Source organism: Tetrao urogallus, assembly GCF_951394365.1.
Source record: "Tetrao urogallus genome assembly, chromosome: 5".
In the NCBI taxonomy this organism is placed as follows: domain Eukaryota; kingdom Metazoa; phylum Chordata; class Aves; order Galliformes; family Phasianidae; genus Tetrao; species Tetrao urogallus.
This window is the reverse complement of record NC_136818.1, coordinates 52,436,562-52,453,307: the sequence shown is the minus strand read 5'-3', so window position 1 is coordinate 52,453,307 and position 16,746 is coordinate 52,436,562. Positions and strand designations below refer to the sequence as shown.

Genomic DNA, 16,746 nt, shown 5'->3' with positions numbered 1-16,746 from the left:
GGCCCCTGTGCAGTGCTTGCAGGAAGAGGCTGGGTCCATCAGCTGAGTGATTGTATTTTTTTTCTTTTTACAGTTCTTAGCGCCAACCTTCTCATTTATATGTAAAGTAGCCATTAGTCATAGCTCTGTTCCCTCACACTGCCTGATGTACAATCACATTTTGCAGTGGATGAATCTTTCCACACAGCTGCTCTGCTATGAATAATCCGTTGCTGGGCCCATAAATCAGAAAAAAATCATGCACCTCCTTTGCCTGATCCTTACACAAAGTCATATATTTTACATGAGGACAAGCTAAATATTCATGAGGCTTTAAAAAGCTTTTCTGGCTGTGAGATACTTGTTGGGGTTGGTTTTGTTCTGTTGGGTCAGGTTTGGTGGTTTGGGTTTTTTTTTTTTTTTTTTTTTTTTTTTTTAAATCCCTGTAAGAATAAATCTTTTTCCCCCTTTCCCCACCATCCAGGCAGTGATGCTGAGACCATAATGATGCTCTCGCCTTCGCCAAGGACCAGGTGACCTCATCATCGCTGCTGTCCCAAGGTCAGGCTGCCAGAAGATGCTGCAGTCACTGGAGGATTCATCTTTGGGGCAGCAGGAGCCCTCCAGGTCCTTGCTCAAGGATTCCAGATTGGCACCCTGTGATGGAGGCCAGGAGACCCTGGTGCTTAAAGATGTGTGGTTTTTCTCCTGTTTCCTGTGTAATTAGCAGCTGCCCATTGCTGGGAAGGACGGGGCTCATTCTCCCCTGCCCTGGAGAGCAGTACCTCCTTACCCTCACAGCAGCTCTGCTATTTGTCTAGGGGCACGGAGAGTCAGTTTGACTCAGCAACCAACAAATACTTCATTGGTATGCCCTGATTGTCATTCTTCTGCCACTATAGCAAATAAAACAGCTAGCAAACGAGCATCAGAACTGGCAGAGAACGAGAAGCACGTGACTGGGCAGAGACAGGAGAGGGGATGCAAATGATGGGTATTGCCTTGTTCAAGCCATGTAGTGAACATAAATCATACCACATGATCTTGGGCTCTCTTCTCTTCCTCTTGCACAAATGACTGCTTCTCCTTTAGTTCTGGGCTGTAGGGAGGCATCCTGCCCCTAAGATTCCAAGGTACTGTCCAACTAGTCCCTGCACAAAGCACACGGCCATCCCACATGGGTGGGATGCACTGGAGAAGTTGAGCAGGACTGGAGAGATGCTCAGCTGTGTTGCTTTCTAGGTACGGTATTCCTCGCTGCACTCAGCAGCTTTTATCCCACTGGGTGCTGCCTGGCTCCTATTGGTGTGCTCAGTGCTGTGCAACACTGGTTGCTGCAGGATAAAGGGAAAAAGAAGGGAGAGCACCAGACCCCTTGTTCTCTTCCTTTTTGCTGCAACTTGGAAAGAACAAAGTCAAGGGACTGCCAAAGCAGCGGAAAACAAGGCCAAGCACACACAGATGGTGAGCCCACAAATTTAATTTAAAATCATTCTTTATTATTCAAAATATTAAAATTCAGGCAAAAATGCCCAGAGGAACTGTACTGATTACAGTTCCCTAATGTTTCATGGCCAAATTGTACTGCTTCCTCCAAGGGTCACTGGGACAAGAAGTGAAACCCCTCTGGAGTGCAGACAGAGGCAAGGCTTTACCTGCTGTACATCATTTACCCAAACAGTTACTGACCCAATCAGCTTCACTTAAAGCAAAGCACCAGCTGTTCCTTACCCAATTAATGATTGCCACAGCAAATTAACATGGCGTTACACCAGGCGTGGATGTGGTCCGCAGAGCCCGGAATGCACAGAGCAATATGCTAGTGCAAAAATAATCACAGTAATATCTTTACCGTTAGGTAGCATCCTTCATCTGGAAGGACTGGGAGCTCCCTGTGCGGTGTGTGGCTGGCTTTGTGCAACACACTCTGCAGGAAGGATGGGGATTGCAGGAAGGGGATGTATGGTTGCTGTTTCAAGAGAGATTAACAGGAGTTGCCAGTGTAGCTCTGCTGTGGTTGAGGCAGAACTGACCATGTGTCCATCCCTGGGTTCTTGCAATCCAAACAAACTGTTATTTAACTTGTAATTCCAACTCCTTCCTTGGTGCTCTGTCTCTGTGGGCTGCCTTGGGTTGCTCACAGATCTGTCCTGTCCCTCTGGTCTGTCCTGTATTGTGGGTCCACAATGTTCTGCTGATGAGAACTGAGCTGGTCTCTTCTACCAAGGTTCAGTCCAGTTTAGGTGAAGGATAGAACTCCAGTTCTTAAGCAGCCATTACTGTTTTGGATCCACTATGAACCTATGCTTTTTATGATCCCAAGAACTTACCTTTAGGTTAAAGACACATCAGTCCGCCCAGAGGGCTTTGGGACAGTGGTATCTGGTGCTGCAGTATTACACTTCCTAGTTTTCCTACAATTGGGCCAGCATCAAACATTACTGACAAAATGTATCACCAAAGCCCGAAGCTGCCAAGCTGCTGCTGAGGGGATTCTCTCTTATCCCACCCATGAACTATGCTTACACGAAGGAGCAGGAGAGCTGTGCTCCCAGTACTTGTGACCCTCAGTTGCCTGCAATACTGTTACAGGAGACATCCCTTTGCAATTATAGGTCTCTCTTGTTATAATTACTGTCATTTACATAATCGTGGTAAGAGTTTTCAGCACTGTCAGCATTTTGGAAAATGCCCAGGCTTGTTACAGCCAAGCATTTCAGTGCTGAGTACAGTGACCCAGAACGTGACTGGGACAGGCCAAGAATAACAGCTCATATCCTGATGACCCGAGAACTTTTTTCTGGAAGATTTCCATCCTTGAGATCCAGAGCACATAAGGTTATCCTACGACCATCTCCCATGCTACTCATCTAGGGGCACAGTTCCTCCAGCATCACAGCCTGGCACCACCCAGCTCAGGTGTCCCTGCAAGGAATGCAGTAATGGGCACTTTCTGTGCATTGTGTTCTCTCTGATTACTTTGTTTAGAAACCCGGAGATGAGATGTTCAGAGAAAATGAAGGGCAGGGTTGGTGTGCAGGGGATGCTGGCAGTGTACTTGCAGCTTGGAGCTTCATTGTATCGCTCCAGCACGGGAACAGAAAGAATGGGCTCAAGCTGAATGTCGGCAAGAGGGAGTTGATGTTTGTTGCTGGCTCTTTTGCATCTAACTTGGAAGAAACTCAGGGTAAACTTCTTAAGGTGCAGGATCACGTATAGAAAAGCAGCAAGGAGAAGAATTGGGATCACAAATTATATAGGAGTACAGTGTCATGCTTACTATAGGGAAAGGTAAAATGGAAGCAATTGGAAGGTAAAAGCAAGCAATCCCTCTCTGCTGCTCCATGTACAGCAGCTTCAGCTTTTGGGCAGGCTGTAAGAAATGCAGGCAAATTGGGAAGAGATTAGACAAAATTAACAAAACGGAGAGGATTAGTGGTGATGGCTGCCAACAAGTGGGCTGCTCCGATTTGGTGTGCATAGAGGAGATTACGGAGCAGGGACACGGGGGGCTGCAACAAACACCCTCCTCCATGTGCAGCTGTTACCGAAGGGCCATTGGACAGCGCTTCCTGATTGCTCACTGCTTGATGCAGCAAGGCGTTTGGCCTCATTTTGAGGGAAAAGTGATTTAGCATCGTTATGCCAAGGGAAGAAGCAGCAGCCCGGGAGGCTGGCGATGTGAGGAGGTGACTGTGGAGAGATTTGAGCAGAGCCAGTCTGTGCGATCCCCTCCAGAGCTGCCATTCTCCGCAGTTTGTGCCGCGCTGCCGAGGGGCAGCAACACCCACCACTGACCGGCCGGTACACAGTTCTCTAAATGCGTTTGGTACCGGTTCAGTGCACGTAGAGACGTGCCAGTGCACGGGATGAGTGGCGGGTAGTGTCCGAGCTGCATTAAAGTGAGCAGTGACTCAGAAATCGCTGCTGCGTGGGCACGGTGCGGAGCGGTCCGCCAGCAGAGCCAGGAGCCTAGCGTCGGGAACGTGCACTCGGGATCTCCTTTCATTAGCCACGCGTGTGATGCTAATTAGAAACAGCGCAGGGAGACAACCTTTCATCTCGCCGAGAGCGGCCTGGGGCAGACAACAGCCCAAACGTCCCCAGAAAAGGGGCTCTCCTCGCCCGCAAACAGCGGCCTCCTTTCCGCCCCTGCCCTCAAGTCACGCAGCGCTCCGTACTACAACTCCCAGCAGCTCTCTCGCCCGCTGACGGCGCGTGCACCACCCGGCTCCCGGCATACCCGCTGCCGCACCGCCCTCTGGGATTTGTAGTTCTCTCTCACCCTCGGGCCCTCGCCGGCGGCGCGGCGGGAGACTCCATTTCCCGTGGGCCCGCGGGCGGCGCATGCGCTTTGCCGGCGGCGGGGGTGAGGCGGGGGGGGGGGGGCGCGCGGGGCAGCGCAGGTTCCCGTCGGCGCTCGGTGCGGCCTGGCGCTGCGAGGAGGGGCGACCGCGGCCCCGCGGACGGCTATGGACCCGGCCGAGGCCGTGCTGCAGGAGAAGGCCCTGAAGTTCATGGTGAGGGGCCGCGGGGAGCGGAGGGGGCACCTGCGTGCGGGGCGGGGGCGGGGGGCGGCGCCGGGTCGGGGTGCCCTGGGCCGCGGGGGGGTTCCCGTGTCGGGAGGGGAGGGGAGTGGAGTCGTGCGGGGCGGGGGGCCGCGGGGCGGGACTGTACGCGGGGGAATCTCGGGTTTTTCCCTTCGTTCCCGTACTTTAGGCTGTGCTGTGCTGCGCCCCGTCCCCCTGCAGCTTTGTTCTGTGTTCCTTTCCGCCCTGCCCGCGCGGCCGCGCACCGACACCTCGCTCTCACCTCCTGCTGCGTTGCAGTGGTGGTGGATGTGCGCGGCCTGGGCCTGTGGGCCGCCCTTGGGCCATGGCAGGCACATTTGGGGCTGCTCGCATCCGAGATGCTTGTACCTAGATTTGAGGCTTCCGACACTTCAGCTGTAGTTAAATTCCTTTTTTTTTTTTTTTTTTTTTCTTTTTTTTCTTTTTTTTACTTTAGTTGTTGATATTTCTAAACCTTTTAGGCTAGAAACATGCAGATTAGAAATGGAAACACGCTGGTACCATCTGAATGGAATGTAATGTTGTGTGCCTGAAACTACCCTTTCCCTATGGACATCACCTAAATGCCTGGCAGCACGTGGTGAAAGTTGACTTTGGGTTGGTATTTCCAGTCCTACAGACCTAAATGTGAGCTCATCAGAAGGAAGCAATTCTGCTAGACCTTCAGAACGTATACCCAAGTGAAATCGAGGAAGTGCTACTTGCAAATGTTTTCTTTTTATTTGAGGTTTGCAACATTTGTTTGACTTCTGCTTTTTTAATCCTGCAGAACTCGTTTCTCTTGTGGTTCGGTGACCTTTTTGCTGCTAGCCCTGTAGTCTGGCAGACTTATAGGGTCTCTGCTCAGTGAAGTGGAAAATGCTGTGGATACCTAGACAGGAAAGGTTGCAATTAGTAATAATAAACCATCTTCTTGGGCGTGCAATTGGCCAAAGGACTGTCCCTGAGCCTGCTGTGTTCATGTTGGGCCAAGCTGGGTGGTGACAGCCTTAGTCTACATAGCGACTTCTGTATCCTCAGATGTTTCTGTGTGCTGCCCTTGTGCACTGCTTTTGTCATTGTGTGCTTAAGTTTCCAAGCAGTAGCTTAGTTCCAGGCATTTGCAGTCTTCCATAAAGTTGGGCCTGGGACCTGAGGGAATCCCTGCTCATCTCACAGCTGGCAGCGTGCCACCTGAACAATAAAGCTCCATGATGCTGAGGAGAGACCCAAGCATGAGAGAGAGCTGCTCTTATGAGAGCTGCATCTGGTAAGGGCTCCAGATAAAGGGAAGAATTATCGAGGATCAGACTTCACTGAGAGCTAAAAGCTAAACCAAGTTCCTTAATGTTTTATTAAAGTGCCTCTTGAAAGCAAAATGCATGCAAAATTGCAGTGAAAGAGTGAGCTTCCCTCTGATCCCCTTGAACTTTTTAGGTATATCTGTATGGCTTGAGAGTGATAAAAGCTTTTGTTTATACCGCATCTCAGGCTTTTGCTTTGACATGCATCTGTGTAGTCCTTCTATCATTTTAATTATGTTGACGAAGAGTTTCTGTCAGACTCAGTGAGGTCTTTCCCTGTTCTCCGTTTGCTGTTGGTGGAGGTGTATGCAGGTAGGTTGTTCCAATAAATGAGATCCCATTGTAAATATCAGCTCGGTGCTGCTGGGAAGTCTCCTGTCTGTCTGGAAGTCTCCTCTCAGTCTGTCAGGACTCAGAAAGTGCTTAGGTACTGCAGTAATGGCATTGCTACAGTCATCTGCACGGAGGTAGTGGATCCTCAGCTAATGCTGAATCATTCACAGCATATTACCCTGTCATCTGAGTGTGTGATGCACCCTGTGTACTGCTGCCTTCCCAGAAGGGCTGTGCATTGGGTTGAGGTGGGCTTTGCTGTTAATTAGTGACTTTTCCCTGAGGCTTTCCCAGTGCTAAGGTATCTCACTGTAGGTGAATACTCAAATGTCTTCTGTAGGTGTGATCTATTATCTCTCCAGCTTTTTTGGTGGTTCTGTTTCTAATGTGAATTTGCGTTGGGTTTCATTTTGTGTTGGAAAGCAGCCCTGTAGGTGGTGTTATTTTTGGGCTTCTCTAGAAAATAATACTTTTTCCACTAAGTGACAGTGCCTCATTTTCAGCAGTGGCTTTGAGCAGTACTCCTGAGTCACAAGGTATCAGGCAAGGCAGACCTGCTGATTTCATGTCTCAGAGAAAAATGTCACGTGGAAAATTCATCCAGTGCTAACCTTATAAATGACATTATCTTGCCTTAAAAGGGGCTATTTATTTTTTAATGTGTCTGTATTCATTACCTTAAAAGACAAGGTTCTGAATGCTGGTGTGTGTGTAACTTTTCAGTGAGACTAAAATCTCATTGTTCTCCCTGGCTGCTATTGTCTCCGTTACTCGCCAATGAAACGGTGTTGCCTTTGGGTAATATCTGCTACCAGTTTTCCAGGTGTGCTTTCAGCTACCATAGGTGTCATCTGATACTTTCAGCTTTAAGTAAAGTATTTAGCATCATTCACCTACTCAGTTTACCTCTGCAAGAAGGCCTAATTTATTCCTGATATTCAGCTGTGGCGGATGAGCATTATGCAGTACTGACCAGCTGCTCACCAGGGACGGCTGTATCTGCTGGCAAAGGACTGTTGTCTATCACACACTCTACACGTCATCTTTCAAAGCTTCTTTTGAGTGAAAGCTAGTTGATAGATTTAAAAGACAACGTTGTAAATTACACAGCCCAGTGCTCTGCAGCTACACCCAAGGTTTTGTTGGAGTGGCGCTTCGGTTTATCTCAGTGCCTTTTGGTGTTTCTGAAACCCTTGAGATACGCGCTGCGCTTCATGAAGAGTGCAGCTCTAAGGGACTGGTGCGTGTGCTAAAAGGAGAGACAGCTCTGCCCATTGGATTAAAAAAGCCGCCGTCATCGACAGAAGCGTGCCTTACAGAGCTCTGCTTTTATTCCTTCAAGAATGCGGGGCTTCTGTTGTCGTAACCACTTACAGAAGTACCGGGAACGAGGTGCTCGATGAGGAACTTCCACAGTTGAATGAAGTGTTTACAACTGTAGATACAGTATTTAAAGCGTGAGTGCAATAGGCTCAACTGAGACTTTGATTAAATGTCATATAAAGTAAACTACATCTGCCTGCGTAGAATAGTAGATATTTTTTTCAAAGTAGCTTCAAATGGTTCTGTTAAGTGTACGAATGTTCTGATGATTATCTTTTTAATTAAAATGAGAAATCTTTGTTTAAAGTGGCATTCTTTTTTTACGGCCTGTTACAGTCTCTGTAACAATCATTTCTTAAGTCTGAACGTTTTTAATTCCAGGAATCCATTTATATAAAACTATGTTTAGACTTAATTAAGGAACGATTCTTACAAAGCTTGTAAATAGCCAGGAAAAAAGGGACAGAAAATAAAACTGACATTCACACTTAACGGAATGATTGTTACAAGGTATGTAATATGCTATAAAAATACAATAAAGCCCTTTTTATAAGAGTTCATATTTTTTGTTCCTCATTTTGAGAGGTATTTAAGAAAAATATCAAGGCTCTATGAAGTAACATCTGTTTGCGCGAATGGACTTGTGGCAACTCCAGTTGTGTTTAATTAGGAGTGCTTGGAGCTGCACCTGACCAGTGTGGGATCTGTCTGGGATAGTTTGGCAAGCAATAACTTGGTGTTTAATGCAGTTTCACTTTCTCAGTTTCTCTGGGTGAATCAATTTGCAGTACTTCATTTAATTTCCTGGCTTGTGAATAGGAGGATGTTGATACCAGTGTTCTTCATGAATTTCTTTTTCCATTTAACACTCATTAGTGTTTTCTTTCTGGGCATCGTGATTCTAGAAGGTCCTGATTGCCTTCGTATTTCACAGAAGAGCACAAACTGGTGTCTTTTAAGATGAATTTGTTCTTTACTTTTTGTCTGAAGTTCCTCTATTTTGGTATTACATCCTTGCAGGTGCTACTGGCAGGTCACGTGGTCAGTGCAGTGAAGGCTGAAAGGTACCAAACCTTGGAATCCCTGGCTTGCTCTTTTCTATATGTATATTCACACACATGCAGAACAGGTGGACAGAAACAAATCAGAGGGTTCCCTTTGCACAGAACACGTATGGTTTATGGCATCAGTAGCACTTGGATTTTGAAGAGCTGGGACTCATTAACTACTGTTTAAAACTCTGCTTTAAAACCTTTACCACCTTCCTACTGACATTTATGTCGTGCTAACTTTGTTGTAGAATCTTGGGTATCCAGAGGAAGAGTAGCATGACAGCAACAGGAGTAATTCTGTACAACAGAATTGTACAACAGAAGCTGGGACGGCAGTTGCTTCCTGAATGTGGGTTTGCAAAACCTCCTTGAATTTTAAATGTACTCTTAGTATTTTTCTCCAGTAGAACTCAGGTAACGTTCTCTCAGCTGGAGGATTTGTAGGAACCAGTGTTAATACTGATTTCTTTCCTTCTGCCCCACACTTGCAGAGCTGTTTGGGTTCTTCTGCTCTAAGCACACTCCGTTGGTGCTTCCAGAACTTCACCCTTTACTTCCCTGGTCATGTTTCATTTCAGCCACTTTGCTTCATTAAATGTGTTCAATTAGAAAAGCAAATGGCAAATTTGCTCTCACATTGCTGAAGTATTTAGTTTCAAGGACTTAAAAAGCAGAATTTGTTGCACCGTGTTCTCTGTACTATTATATGTTCTATAAACATCAGAGAGAATAGGCTGACCTTAATATTTGCTTCCTAGCCTAAATCGCCGCCTTGCAGCAGTTATTTCCCACTGAATAAAAAGTTTAATTTCACGCCCTGATTAGTGCTACCATGTGCAGGTGGATATTTATTTTATGCAGCTAAACTAATCTGCCTTGGCAAATTATTTGCCAGTCAGCAGAGCTATAATTCCTTGTGAGTATTTGGTACTAAATTATCATTCTCGTTAGTAAGATGGAGCTGAGCGTTCTAAGCACAGAGTTTGGTTAAGCAAAGTTTTTCCCAACTGATCTTTAGAAGATGCAAGGTATGTGCAGAGGCCTCAGTGTTCTGCAGCTGTGCTATGGAAAGAGGTAATGGAGGTTTCAGAGGAAGAAAATGCTGATTCTGTAGTTCTATATTGTCTCCAGGGATAAGGTGGTGATGGGAACTCCTGAGTGCTGGCCTTAACCACTGACTGAGCACCTGGGGAAAGGACCCGTCAGCGTGGGAGCACAGGTGAAGGCAGTTCAGGTGATCAGAGGGGGTGGAGCCTGGCTGCACCTCTCTAGACCTCAGTTAAGGGCAGACTGCCGCTGGGGAGGGATCTCTTTTTGGAGATCCCTCTTTGGTGAAGCTTTGCCCTGTGAGCCCAGAATCTTCTGTTACAGGTGAGCGATCTTCTTCCCTTCCTTTAGAGCACTCTTCTATCGTGCCCATCCTTCTGTCATTACACCTTTGGTGAAGCACCTTTTGCCGTCATATTGATCCAATTGCTACAGGTGGGAAGTGGGTGGTATTTGGAAATGGCCTCTTCAAGGGGCGATCTTAAGTGAGAGAGAGGGGGAAAAGCAACAGAGAAACACTGCAGCAGCAGATCTTCAGAGCGTTTTCAGTGACCAGACGAGCTCTGATCTCCAGGCAGCAAGTGAGAGGAAAAGGTAAAGCCACCATTCTTATCCTGCTGTTTATTTTCAGTGTGAGGGACTGAGCCGGGGGAAAGGGCTGCAACTAGAAATGAGGTGGCAGAAACAACTTTATGCTCTGATCTGATTTAAAATTCACTTCATGCTATGAAAACTATGAAAAGTGGGGACCAGGCGATATTTGCTGAGTTACGAATGCTGACTGCATGTTTTTGTCAAGTGGATTTGTTCGTCCCCTGCTTTGTTTCCTTTGGCTTTCTCTCTGCTGGGGTTTGTTTGCACCATAAAACTCGTTAATGAAAAGTGCTTGTTTTCTATTACAAGGAAAATTGTTTATACCTGAAATTATGAAATTTCATTAAGAGTTGAGTGAAGGGATTCCACTGACTTTTTTTTAGTCTGCATAAATGCATTTCTTCTTGTATTCATTTTGAGTGATTGCTACAGTAAGGTTTAAGGTACAAATGAGCATGTGTGTAACCAGTGAGCTGAGCAAATTGCTTCTATTGTATACAGATTTTCATGCTATATTCAGCAATGCGAGTGGCATAAGCCATTTGCACATGCAAGGAGTTTCTTCTCTTCCTTGTCTGCTTACGTTGTGTTGTCTTCAACCTCCACGTGCTGCTGACACTTGGGTAATGTTTAGCCATTCTTGGTGGCAAACTACCTCAGGTTCCCAATGCTGTTTTCTTCAGCCCTCTTCATTTCCTCCTTCACAATTGAGGAGATGCTCAGCAAGGTGTAAATTGCATAGGTGCTCTTGCACTGAAGGACTGAATGAGATGTTTTTTTTGGCAGCAGAGAGGGTTGTAGCATAGTGGTGTCCATTGGCTGCAGCTAAAGAGTAAGTGCTCAAAATACAGCTAATGGGCAATTGAACATCAAGCCGTTTTCTTGATGAGCACTGATAAGTGCTGAGAAAACTTCTTGGTTCCACGGAAACTGTTTGATATAAGCATCTTCAGATTTGCACTAGATGGCACCTGTTATTAAACAACAGTGCTTTCTTGGTGTTGACCAAATACTACTCCTGCTTTGCTGGATAGGAAACTGAAGCTCAGAGATGTACGTGGTGTTGTGGACTGCAGGAATTCGCACAGGGTCATGCAGTACCTCGACAGGAGCAGGCAGCATCAGAGGAAACCGGTTGTTCTAATAGCCAGCCTTGTGCTTCTAACCATGTTTTGGTTAATTTTACAATTGGCTAACCACCTGTTAAGAGAACACATTTTATCATTAAACAAAATTAATTTTAAAAATGGCTTGAAACTGTCTGTTTTTAATGGGATCTGAATATTCTTTGTTTTAATCTGCCTCATGAGGCTTGTCTTTCTTCTGGGAAGTACACTGTTACATCATTAAAATACCATCCCCTACTGAGAGAGAAATCGGCCCCATTCACTAAATGGCAATGCTGAAACAATGACAAGTATTTCTAAAAACTGCATTAAAATTCATTTTTTTTTCTTCATCTGTGAGCTCAGTTAACCAGTGAGTGCTTGGCCTGCGTGCAGCCGGATGTGCGCAGCCCAATTTGTTCGTTGTGATGGCAGAAGGCAGACAAAGATATGTCAAAGACTCCTCATTCAAAATTATTCCGCTTTTCCGTGGTGACTTTGCTCCAAAACAAACCAATTTGCTGCTTTTAGTCCCGCTCTGTACTAAGAATTAAAAACATCTGATCTAATTTCCCCCCTGCCCCGGTGCTGAAGCAGGGTCTGTGCATCATCCTGATGGGAGCAGCAGGAAGGAGGGAAAGGGAAAGCTCAGCGAGCTTCAGCCTTCCTGAGGGATAGGTCACAGCTCACAGGCTGTGAGCAGGAACCAACCGGCACCTCCTGGAGGAACCGGTCTGGCGGGCAAAAGCAAAGAGCCTCAGTGCTGGTTTTGTTTGCTTCATCTCGGGGTGAGAGGGGTTGCAGGGAAGCACCTACAGCAAGACAGAGGTAGAAAAGGGAGTTTGGGAACTATCAGCCAGTGCAGAACCCTGGTGTGGATTTCTTCCATCATCCGGCTTTGTGCCCGTTTGTGAATTTTTGTGGTTTCTTTGCAGGAGTGCTGTCTCTTATTGCTGGCATCTAAGGACAGTGTTATCACAGATTGTAAGGTATTTCAAGTATAGGAGAATGGATTAAATACTCAAGAGGAAGGCAGTGATGATCTTTGCTGGATACAAAGCAGGACTGGGCTGCATTCTGGCTGGAAGAGGAAATCTTGAAGCTTCTAGGCTTGCCCATTCAGCAGCCAAAAGAGTCTCTTGTTGCTTTAGAGAAAAAGGGTCTGGCCCCCTCTCCACACACATCTTTTTGTGAGAGCAGTGCAGAATGGAGCGGTCTTTGTGTGGGAGTTGCTTTTAGCATTCGGATGTTGGCCTTCAAATTCCATCTGATGGGAGGATTCTGGTGATTCTCCACAAGGTTGGTTTGTTGGATCTGCTCACTGCTCTTCTTCCCATATTCTGCTTAAGTCTCGAAAGAATTGAGAAATGCAGCCAGCTGCCATTCATCCCCAGCAACGCAGAACAACAAGAAGGGTGGGTGTAGTCTCAAGAAACTGGATCGGTCTCCTTTTAGAAGATGTATCTTGAAACCATCTCAGCAGTTATCTGAAGCAATCTAGACAGTGTTAACACCTTCAAATATGATCTAAGCTGGTTTCTATAGATAATAGGCTAGGTTTGAAAGAGCAAAGATCTCTGTTCTCAGTTTTTTTTTTTTTTGTTACTTTTGTCCTTTATTTTGTTTCTTTTGACTGAGATGATTTCAGTGCACTGCATTGGTTTTGTACTTAAACAGCTTCTTTTTTAAAATAAACAATAAAATGCCTTGAAAATTTTCTACTGGCAAGAGGATTCCTAGGTAGCTATTTCTTGCTGGCCTTTAAAATAAGACTTTAGGCAGAGGCAAAACAGTACAGAGCTCATCAGTAAGAGGGAAGGTACCGTCGGGGTTGGAGCACTCTTGTGAAGCATGGGTTCAAATCCCCTGTACTAGCAGGCAGTGCACCCTGCAGTTCCTTTTGCAGCCTCCTCACAGCAGCTCTTACATGGGTGCTCTTTTCTTTGCTACGGTATTGTAAGGCTGTTCCAAACCATAGTACTTTTAGCTAGAATCCTCATTCATGTTTTTCTAGCTAAACTTCATTCATGGCATTCATTCATTCTCATTTGATCCAGTGCCAGTGTTGTTCTTGAGTTTAAACAGCTCTTCCTGCTCCTCTGTGTTCATCTGGGTATGTTTGTAGAGAGCAGTCATATCCCCTCTGAGATGGATCTGGTGTGTTGTTTTTCCCCTTTTTCTTTCCCTCATAGGATGTTTCATATAAGGTTTTATTGTCTTAGGAGATCTTTTCAAACAGCTGCAGAATGTGATTAATCTACCTGGGACACGGGTGGGCAGAACTATGCACAATATTCCAGGAAAGGTTTTTACTGATCCCTTGTACAAAAGCATTAGTACTAATTTGTCTCTGCTGGGAATTTCTTGTGTTATGTGTTCTCTGGTGGGACTCACCTTCACAGCTTATTCGCATTGGTGAACCATCACTAAAAAATAGTGTCTAAAAAGTAATGTGTAGTAGTCTAAAAAGTAATGTGCATCTGAGCCTTTTCCCAGCTTTTCAATTTCTTAGCCTCCAGCTTACAGTGGAAATAATGTTACTTTTTGATTTGTGTACATTTGTGTTCTGTTACTTCCAGATGCTGTGTCCAAGGAAGTTTGTTTTCAGCAGATTGATGATTCTTGGTTTTCAGCTGTTAATATTTTATAATTAATTCCAAGATTAATAGCGGATTTCAACCAAGACCCAACTGTACAGCTTCATGGCTCCCTTTTGAAAATAACCCATGATCCTCTCCCTTTTTAGGTTTTTATCCTCCTTACAACTCTGGTATTAATCCTAATCCCCTCCATTTTAACTAGTAACTTCCTATGTGTCATCTATCAAATGCTTAACTACTTGTAATTTGTCTGGACTTTGGTGATCTTCTTAAAGAAGAAGATTGGGTTAGTCTAGCTCTAATTCTGATTTGTTCTAAATTGGGAGTAGATTTACTTCCATGGCGAGTGCTCCATTTTGGCCATAGTTACCAGAATTGAGTTTGTACTTTTTGCTTTCCTGCATGTGATTTTATTTTTCTGAAGGTTGGTCAGTCAGTCCTGCAGTGTTTCAGGTTCACTGTGGTTAGTCTTTTTCCAAATATTTATCTGCATACAGATGCTGCCAGTGACTGCCTTTTGGGTGTCTTCCCTCATTTGTCCCTGCCTCATCCTTGCACCGTAATCCTTCCTCTGAGACAGCACGTTTCCCTGGTACTCCTTCTTTTAAATTCCTTCTCTGGTCAAGCAAGGAGCTTTTACATCTTGTTCCAGTCTTAAAGAGTTGAGAACTGTCCGGGAGGTGCCCTTGGTGCAGGGCAATTAGGGGAGGAGCTGGAATGTATCCTAGTAAATGCACAGAGCAATAAGTTTTGGGTTCCAAGTTCCTTACAATGAGTGAATGGGTCTCATGCTGTAATTGTGGCACAGTGCTTTGTGAGGGAAAGGGGCTGGGGTAGGACGGCCATACATATGTGGGTTTTGGTCTGTTACCTGGGATTTAGCAGGAAGACAGGAAGGTAAAAGCACTAGAAGTTCTTTTGATTTTTATGGAGACTGTAGTTTTCCAAACTTCTTAATATAGGTCACCTATTCATCTTTTTTTTTTTTTTTTTACTGAAGAGCAGAATTTTCTATTCTTCCTGCTCTGAGTCTCAGTGAAAAAACTAGTATCCAGATGAGCTTTCTGGCTTTTATATGGATTTAAAAAGAAGTGACAAGATACAGCCTTAAAAGGCACTGTCTTCATTTTCTTGATACCGAGACAAGCTGCCTTCTGGTTTGTACAGTGCACGCTTGTGGCTGCTGCTGTTGGTGTTGGTTATATGGCACAAGTTGAAACAGTAGCAGGAGACACGTAGTTTCTCTTTGCCATAGATTTTGCAGCCTTGAAGGGGCTGAACCTAGGACTTGAATTTCAGATTTGAAATGTCGGGTGGTTGTGACATCGAGGATGCTTTTACGCATGGGCACAGAGAGGATGTCTTTATGCTGTGGTAGTAAGCGTGCTCGCAGAGCTGGCTGGTATTTGTCTGAAGATTAATGAGGTGTCGTCACAGATCTCCACTTGATTCACAATGCTGTAGCTTAGTATTCCTTTGAGCCCTTGAGAAGGTAGTGTGATGTGTTGTGAGACTCAGGTAGTTTTCCCCGTGGCTGCAGCTCGTGTCTTTGTGTCTGTCAAGGAGTGCAGATACACGTTTGGCCAGACTTTGGTCAATGCGCTCCAAACCAGTTCACTGAAGAACTGGAGTTAGGCATGTGCTCCACGAGGAGTGAATTCATGTAGCTTCTGGGCAGAGCTTACTGCTTGAGAGGGTTGCCTCCTTCAGTTTTTATAGCAAGCTGTGAGCTCGGGCAGCCAACCGACTCATTGCCTCCGCTTATTCTCAGAAATCTTGCGGATGGCACGCTTAAATCTTAGCAGCATCAGACCTGATAACAGAATCGCATGCAGGATTTCAGAGTCTCCAGGCTCTGTCCCCTTATGTAGAGCACTGACAATGGAATGGGATATTTAGCTGGGCTGTGAGATGGTATGTTATGCAGTAGGAATTTATTGCTGTAATGCATACAAAGTCATTAACAAGTTCTGTGCCGCAGGGGGTACTTTCCTTTTCTATGAAAATCACTCCAGCTGGACAACCCTTGGTGCAAGTGGCCGTGCCCTCCCGTGTCAGTGACTGACAGATCTAATTCTGCCTTTGTAGCCGAGAGCCCGTTAGTTAATGGAGTTTTGAATATCGGTACTCAGAGACAACCATCGGAGTACTGCAATGCATTATTCCCCTTATTCAGTTGGTATTTATCAAGGAAGGTGTTATATCTAATGAATGCAATGTTATCTTCAAATAAATTCCTGTGTGTGGGTCATAATTTAAAAGAAATGAAAATTTAAGTAGCCTTACAGTTGCTTTGCAGTGGCAGAGAGAGATGGGTTTAGCTTGCCTGTTTGAATGGTACGTGATGGAAACCCAGAGTCAGTGTCCTCTCTGAGGGAAAGGGAAGCATTATGGGTTATATGATCAGATTAATAAAATCCTTAGTGCATATGTATATTTCATACACGTCCTGTCTTTCCCTCTATATCTTCTTGCATGGAAGCAGATAAAAAGGAGAGGTAGCAGTACTGCCTTGCCAGTAACAGAGTAGGTTTCACTTTATAATTATCGTACTGACATATTTATCCTTTCTCATGGAAGTGAAGATGCAGATATTTAAGAACCCTTCTTGCACAAAAAAGCCCAATTTCCGCTCAGCACTTAATTAGCACTTGTTTATGACACGGCATCTGATTTGATTTTCAAAACAAATTGCACAGTAAAGAGGCTGATATTTAAACTGTATAGTAACCAAAGCTCCAGCTGTGACTCAAATATTGTAAGCCTTCAGGGGTTGTGTTTAGGTCTAGAAAATAGGAACTCAGGCCTGTAATTAAATGTCCTCCAGAAATCAGCCTTTGTCGGGAAGGAAAGAGGCA

General features: G+C 45.3%; 1 protein-coding gene across 5 annotated transcripts in view; it reads left to right on the top strand.

Annotated features, from left to right (window-relative positions):
- Positions 1-4,451: 4,451 nt before the first annotated feature.
- BTRC (beta-transducin repeat containing E3 ubiquitin protein ligase) overlaps positions 4,452-16,746 on the top strand; it is a gene marked incomplete at both ends in the record, with an annotated part of 106,014 nt that continues 93,719 nt past the window's right edge. For all 5 annotated transcript variants that reach the window (XM_079535203.1, XM_079535202.1, XM_079535201.1 and 2 more), the window contains one exon: positions 4,452-4,499. In XM_079535203.1, coding sequence (XP_079391329.1) covers positions 4,452-4,499 — 48 coding nt within the window. The remainder of the gene's footprint in view (positions 4,500-16,746) is intronic.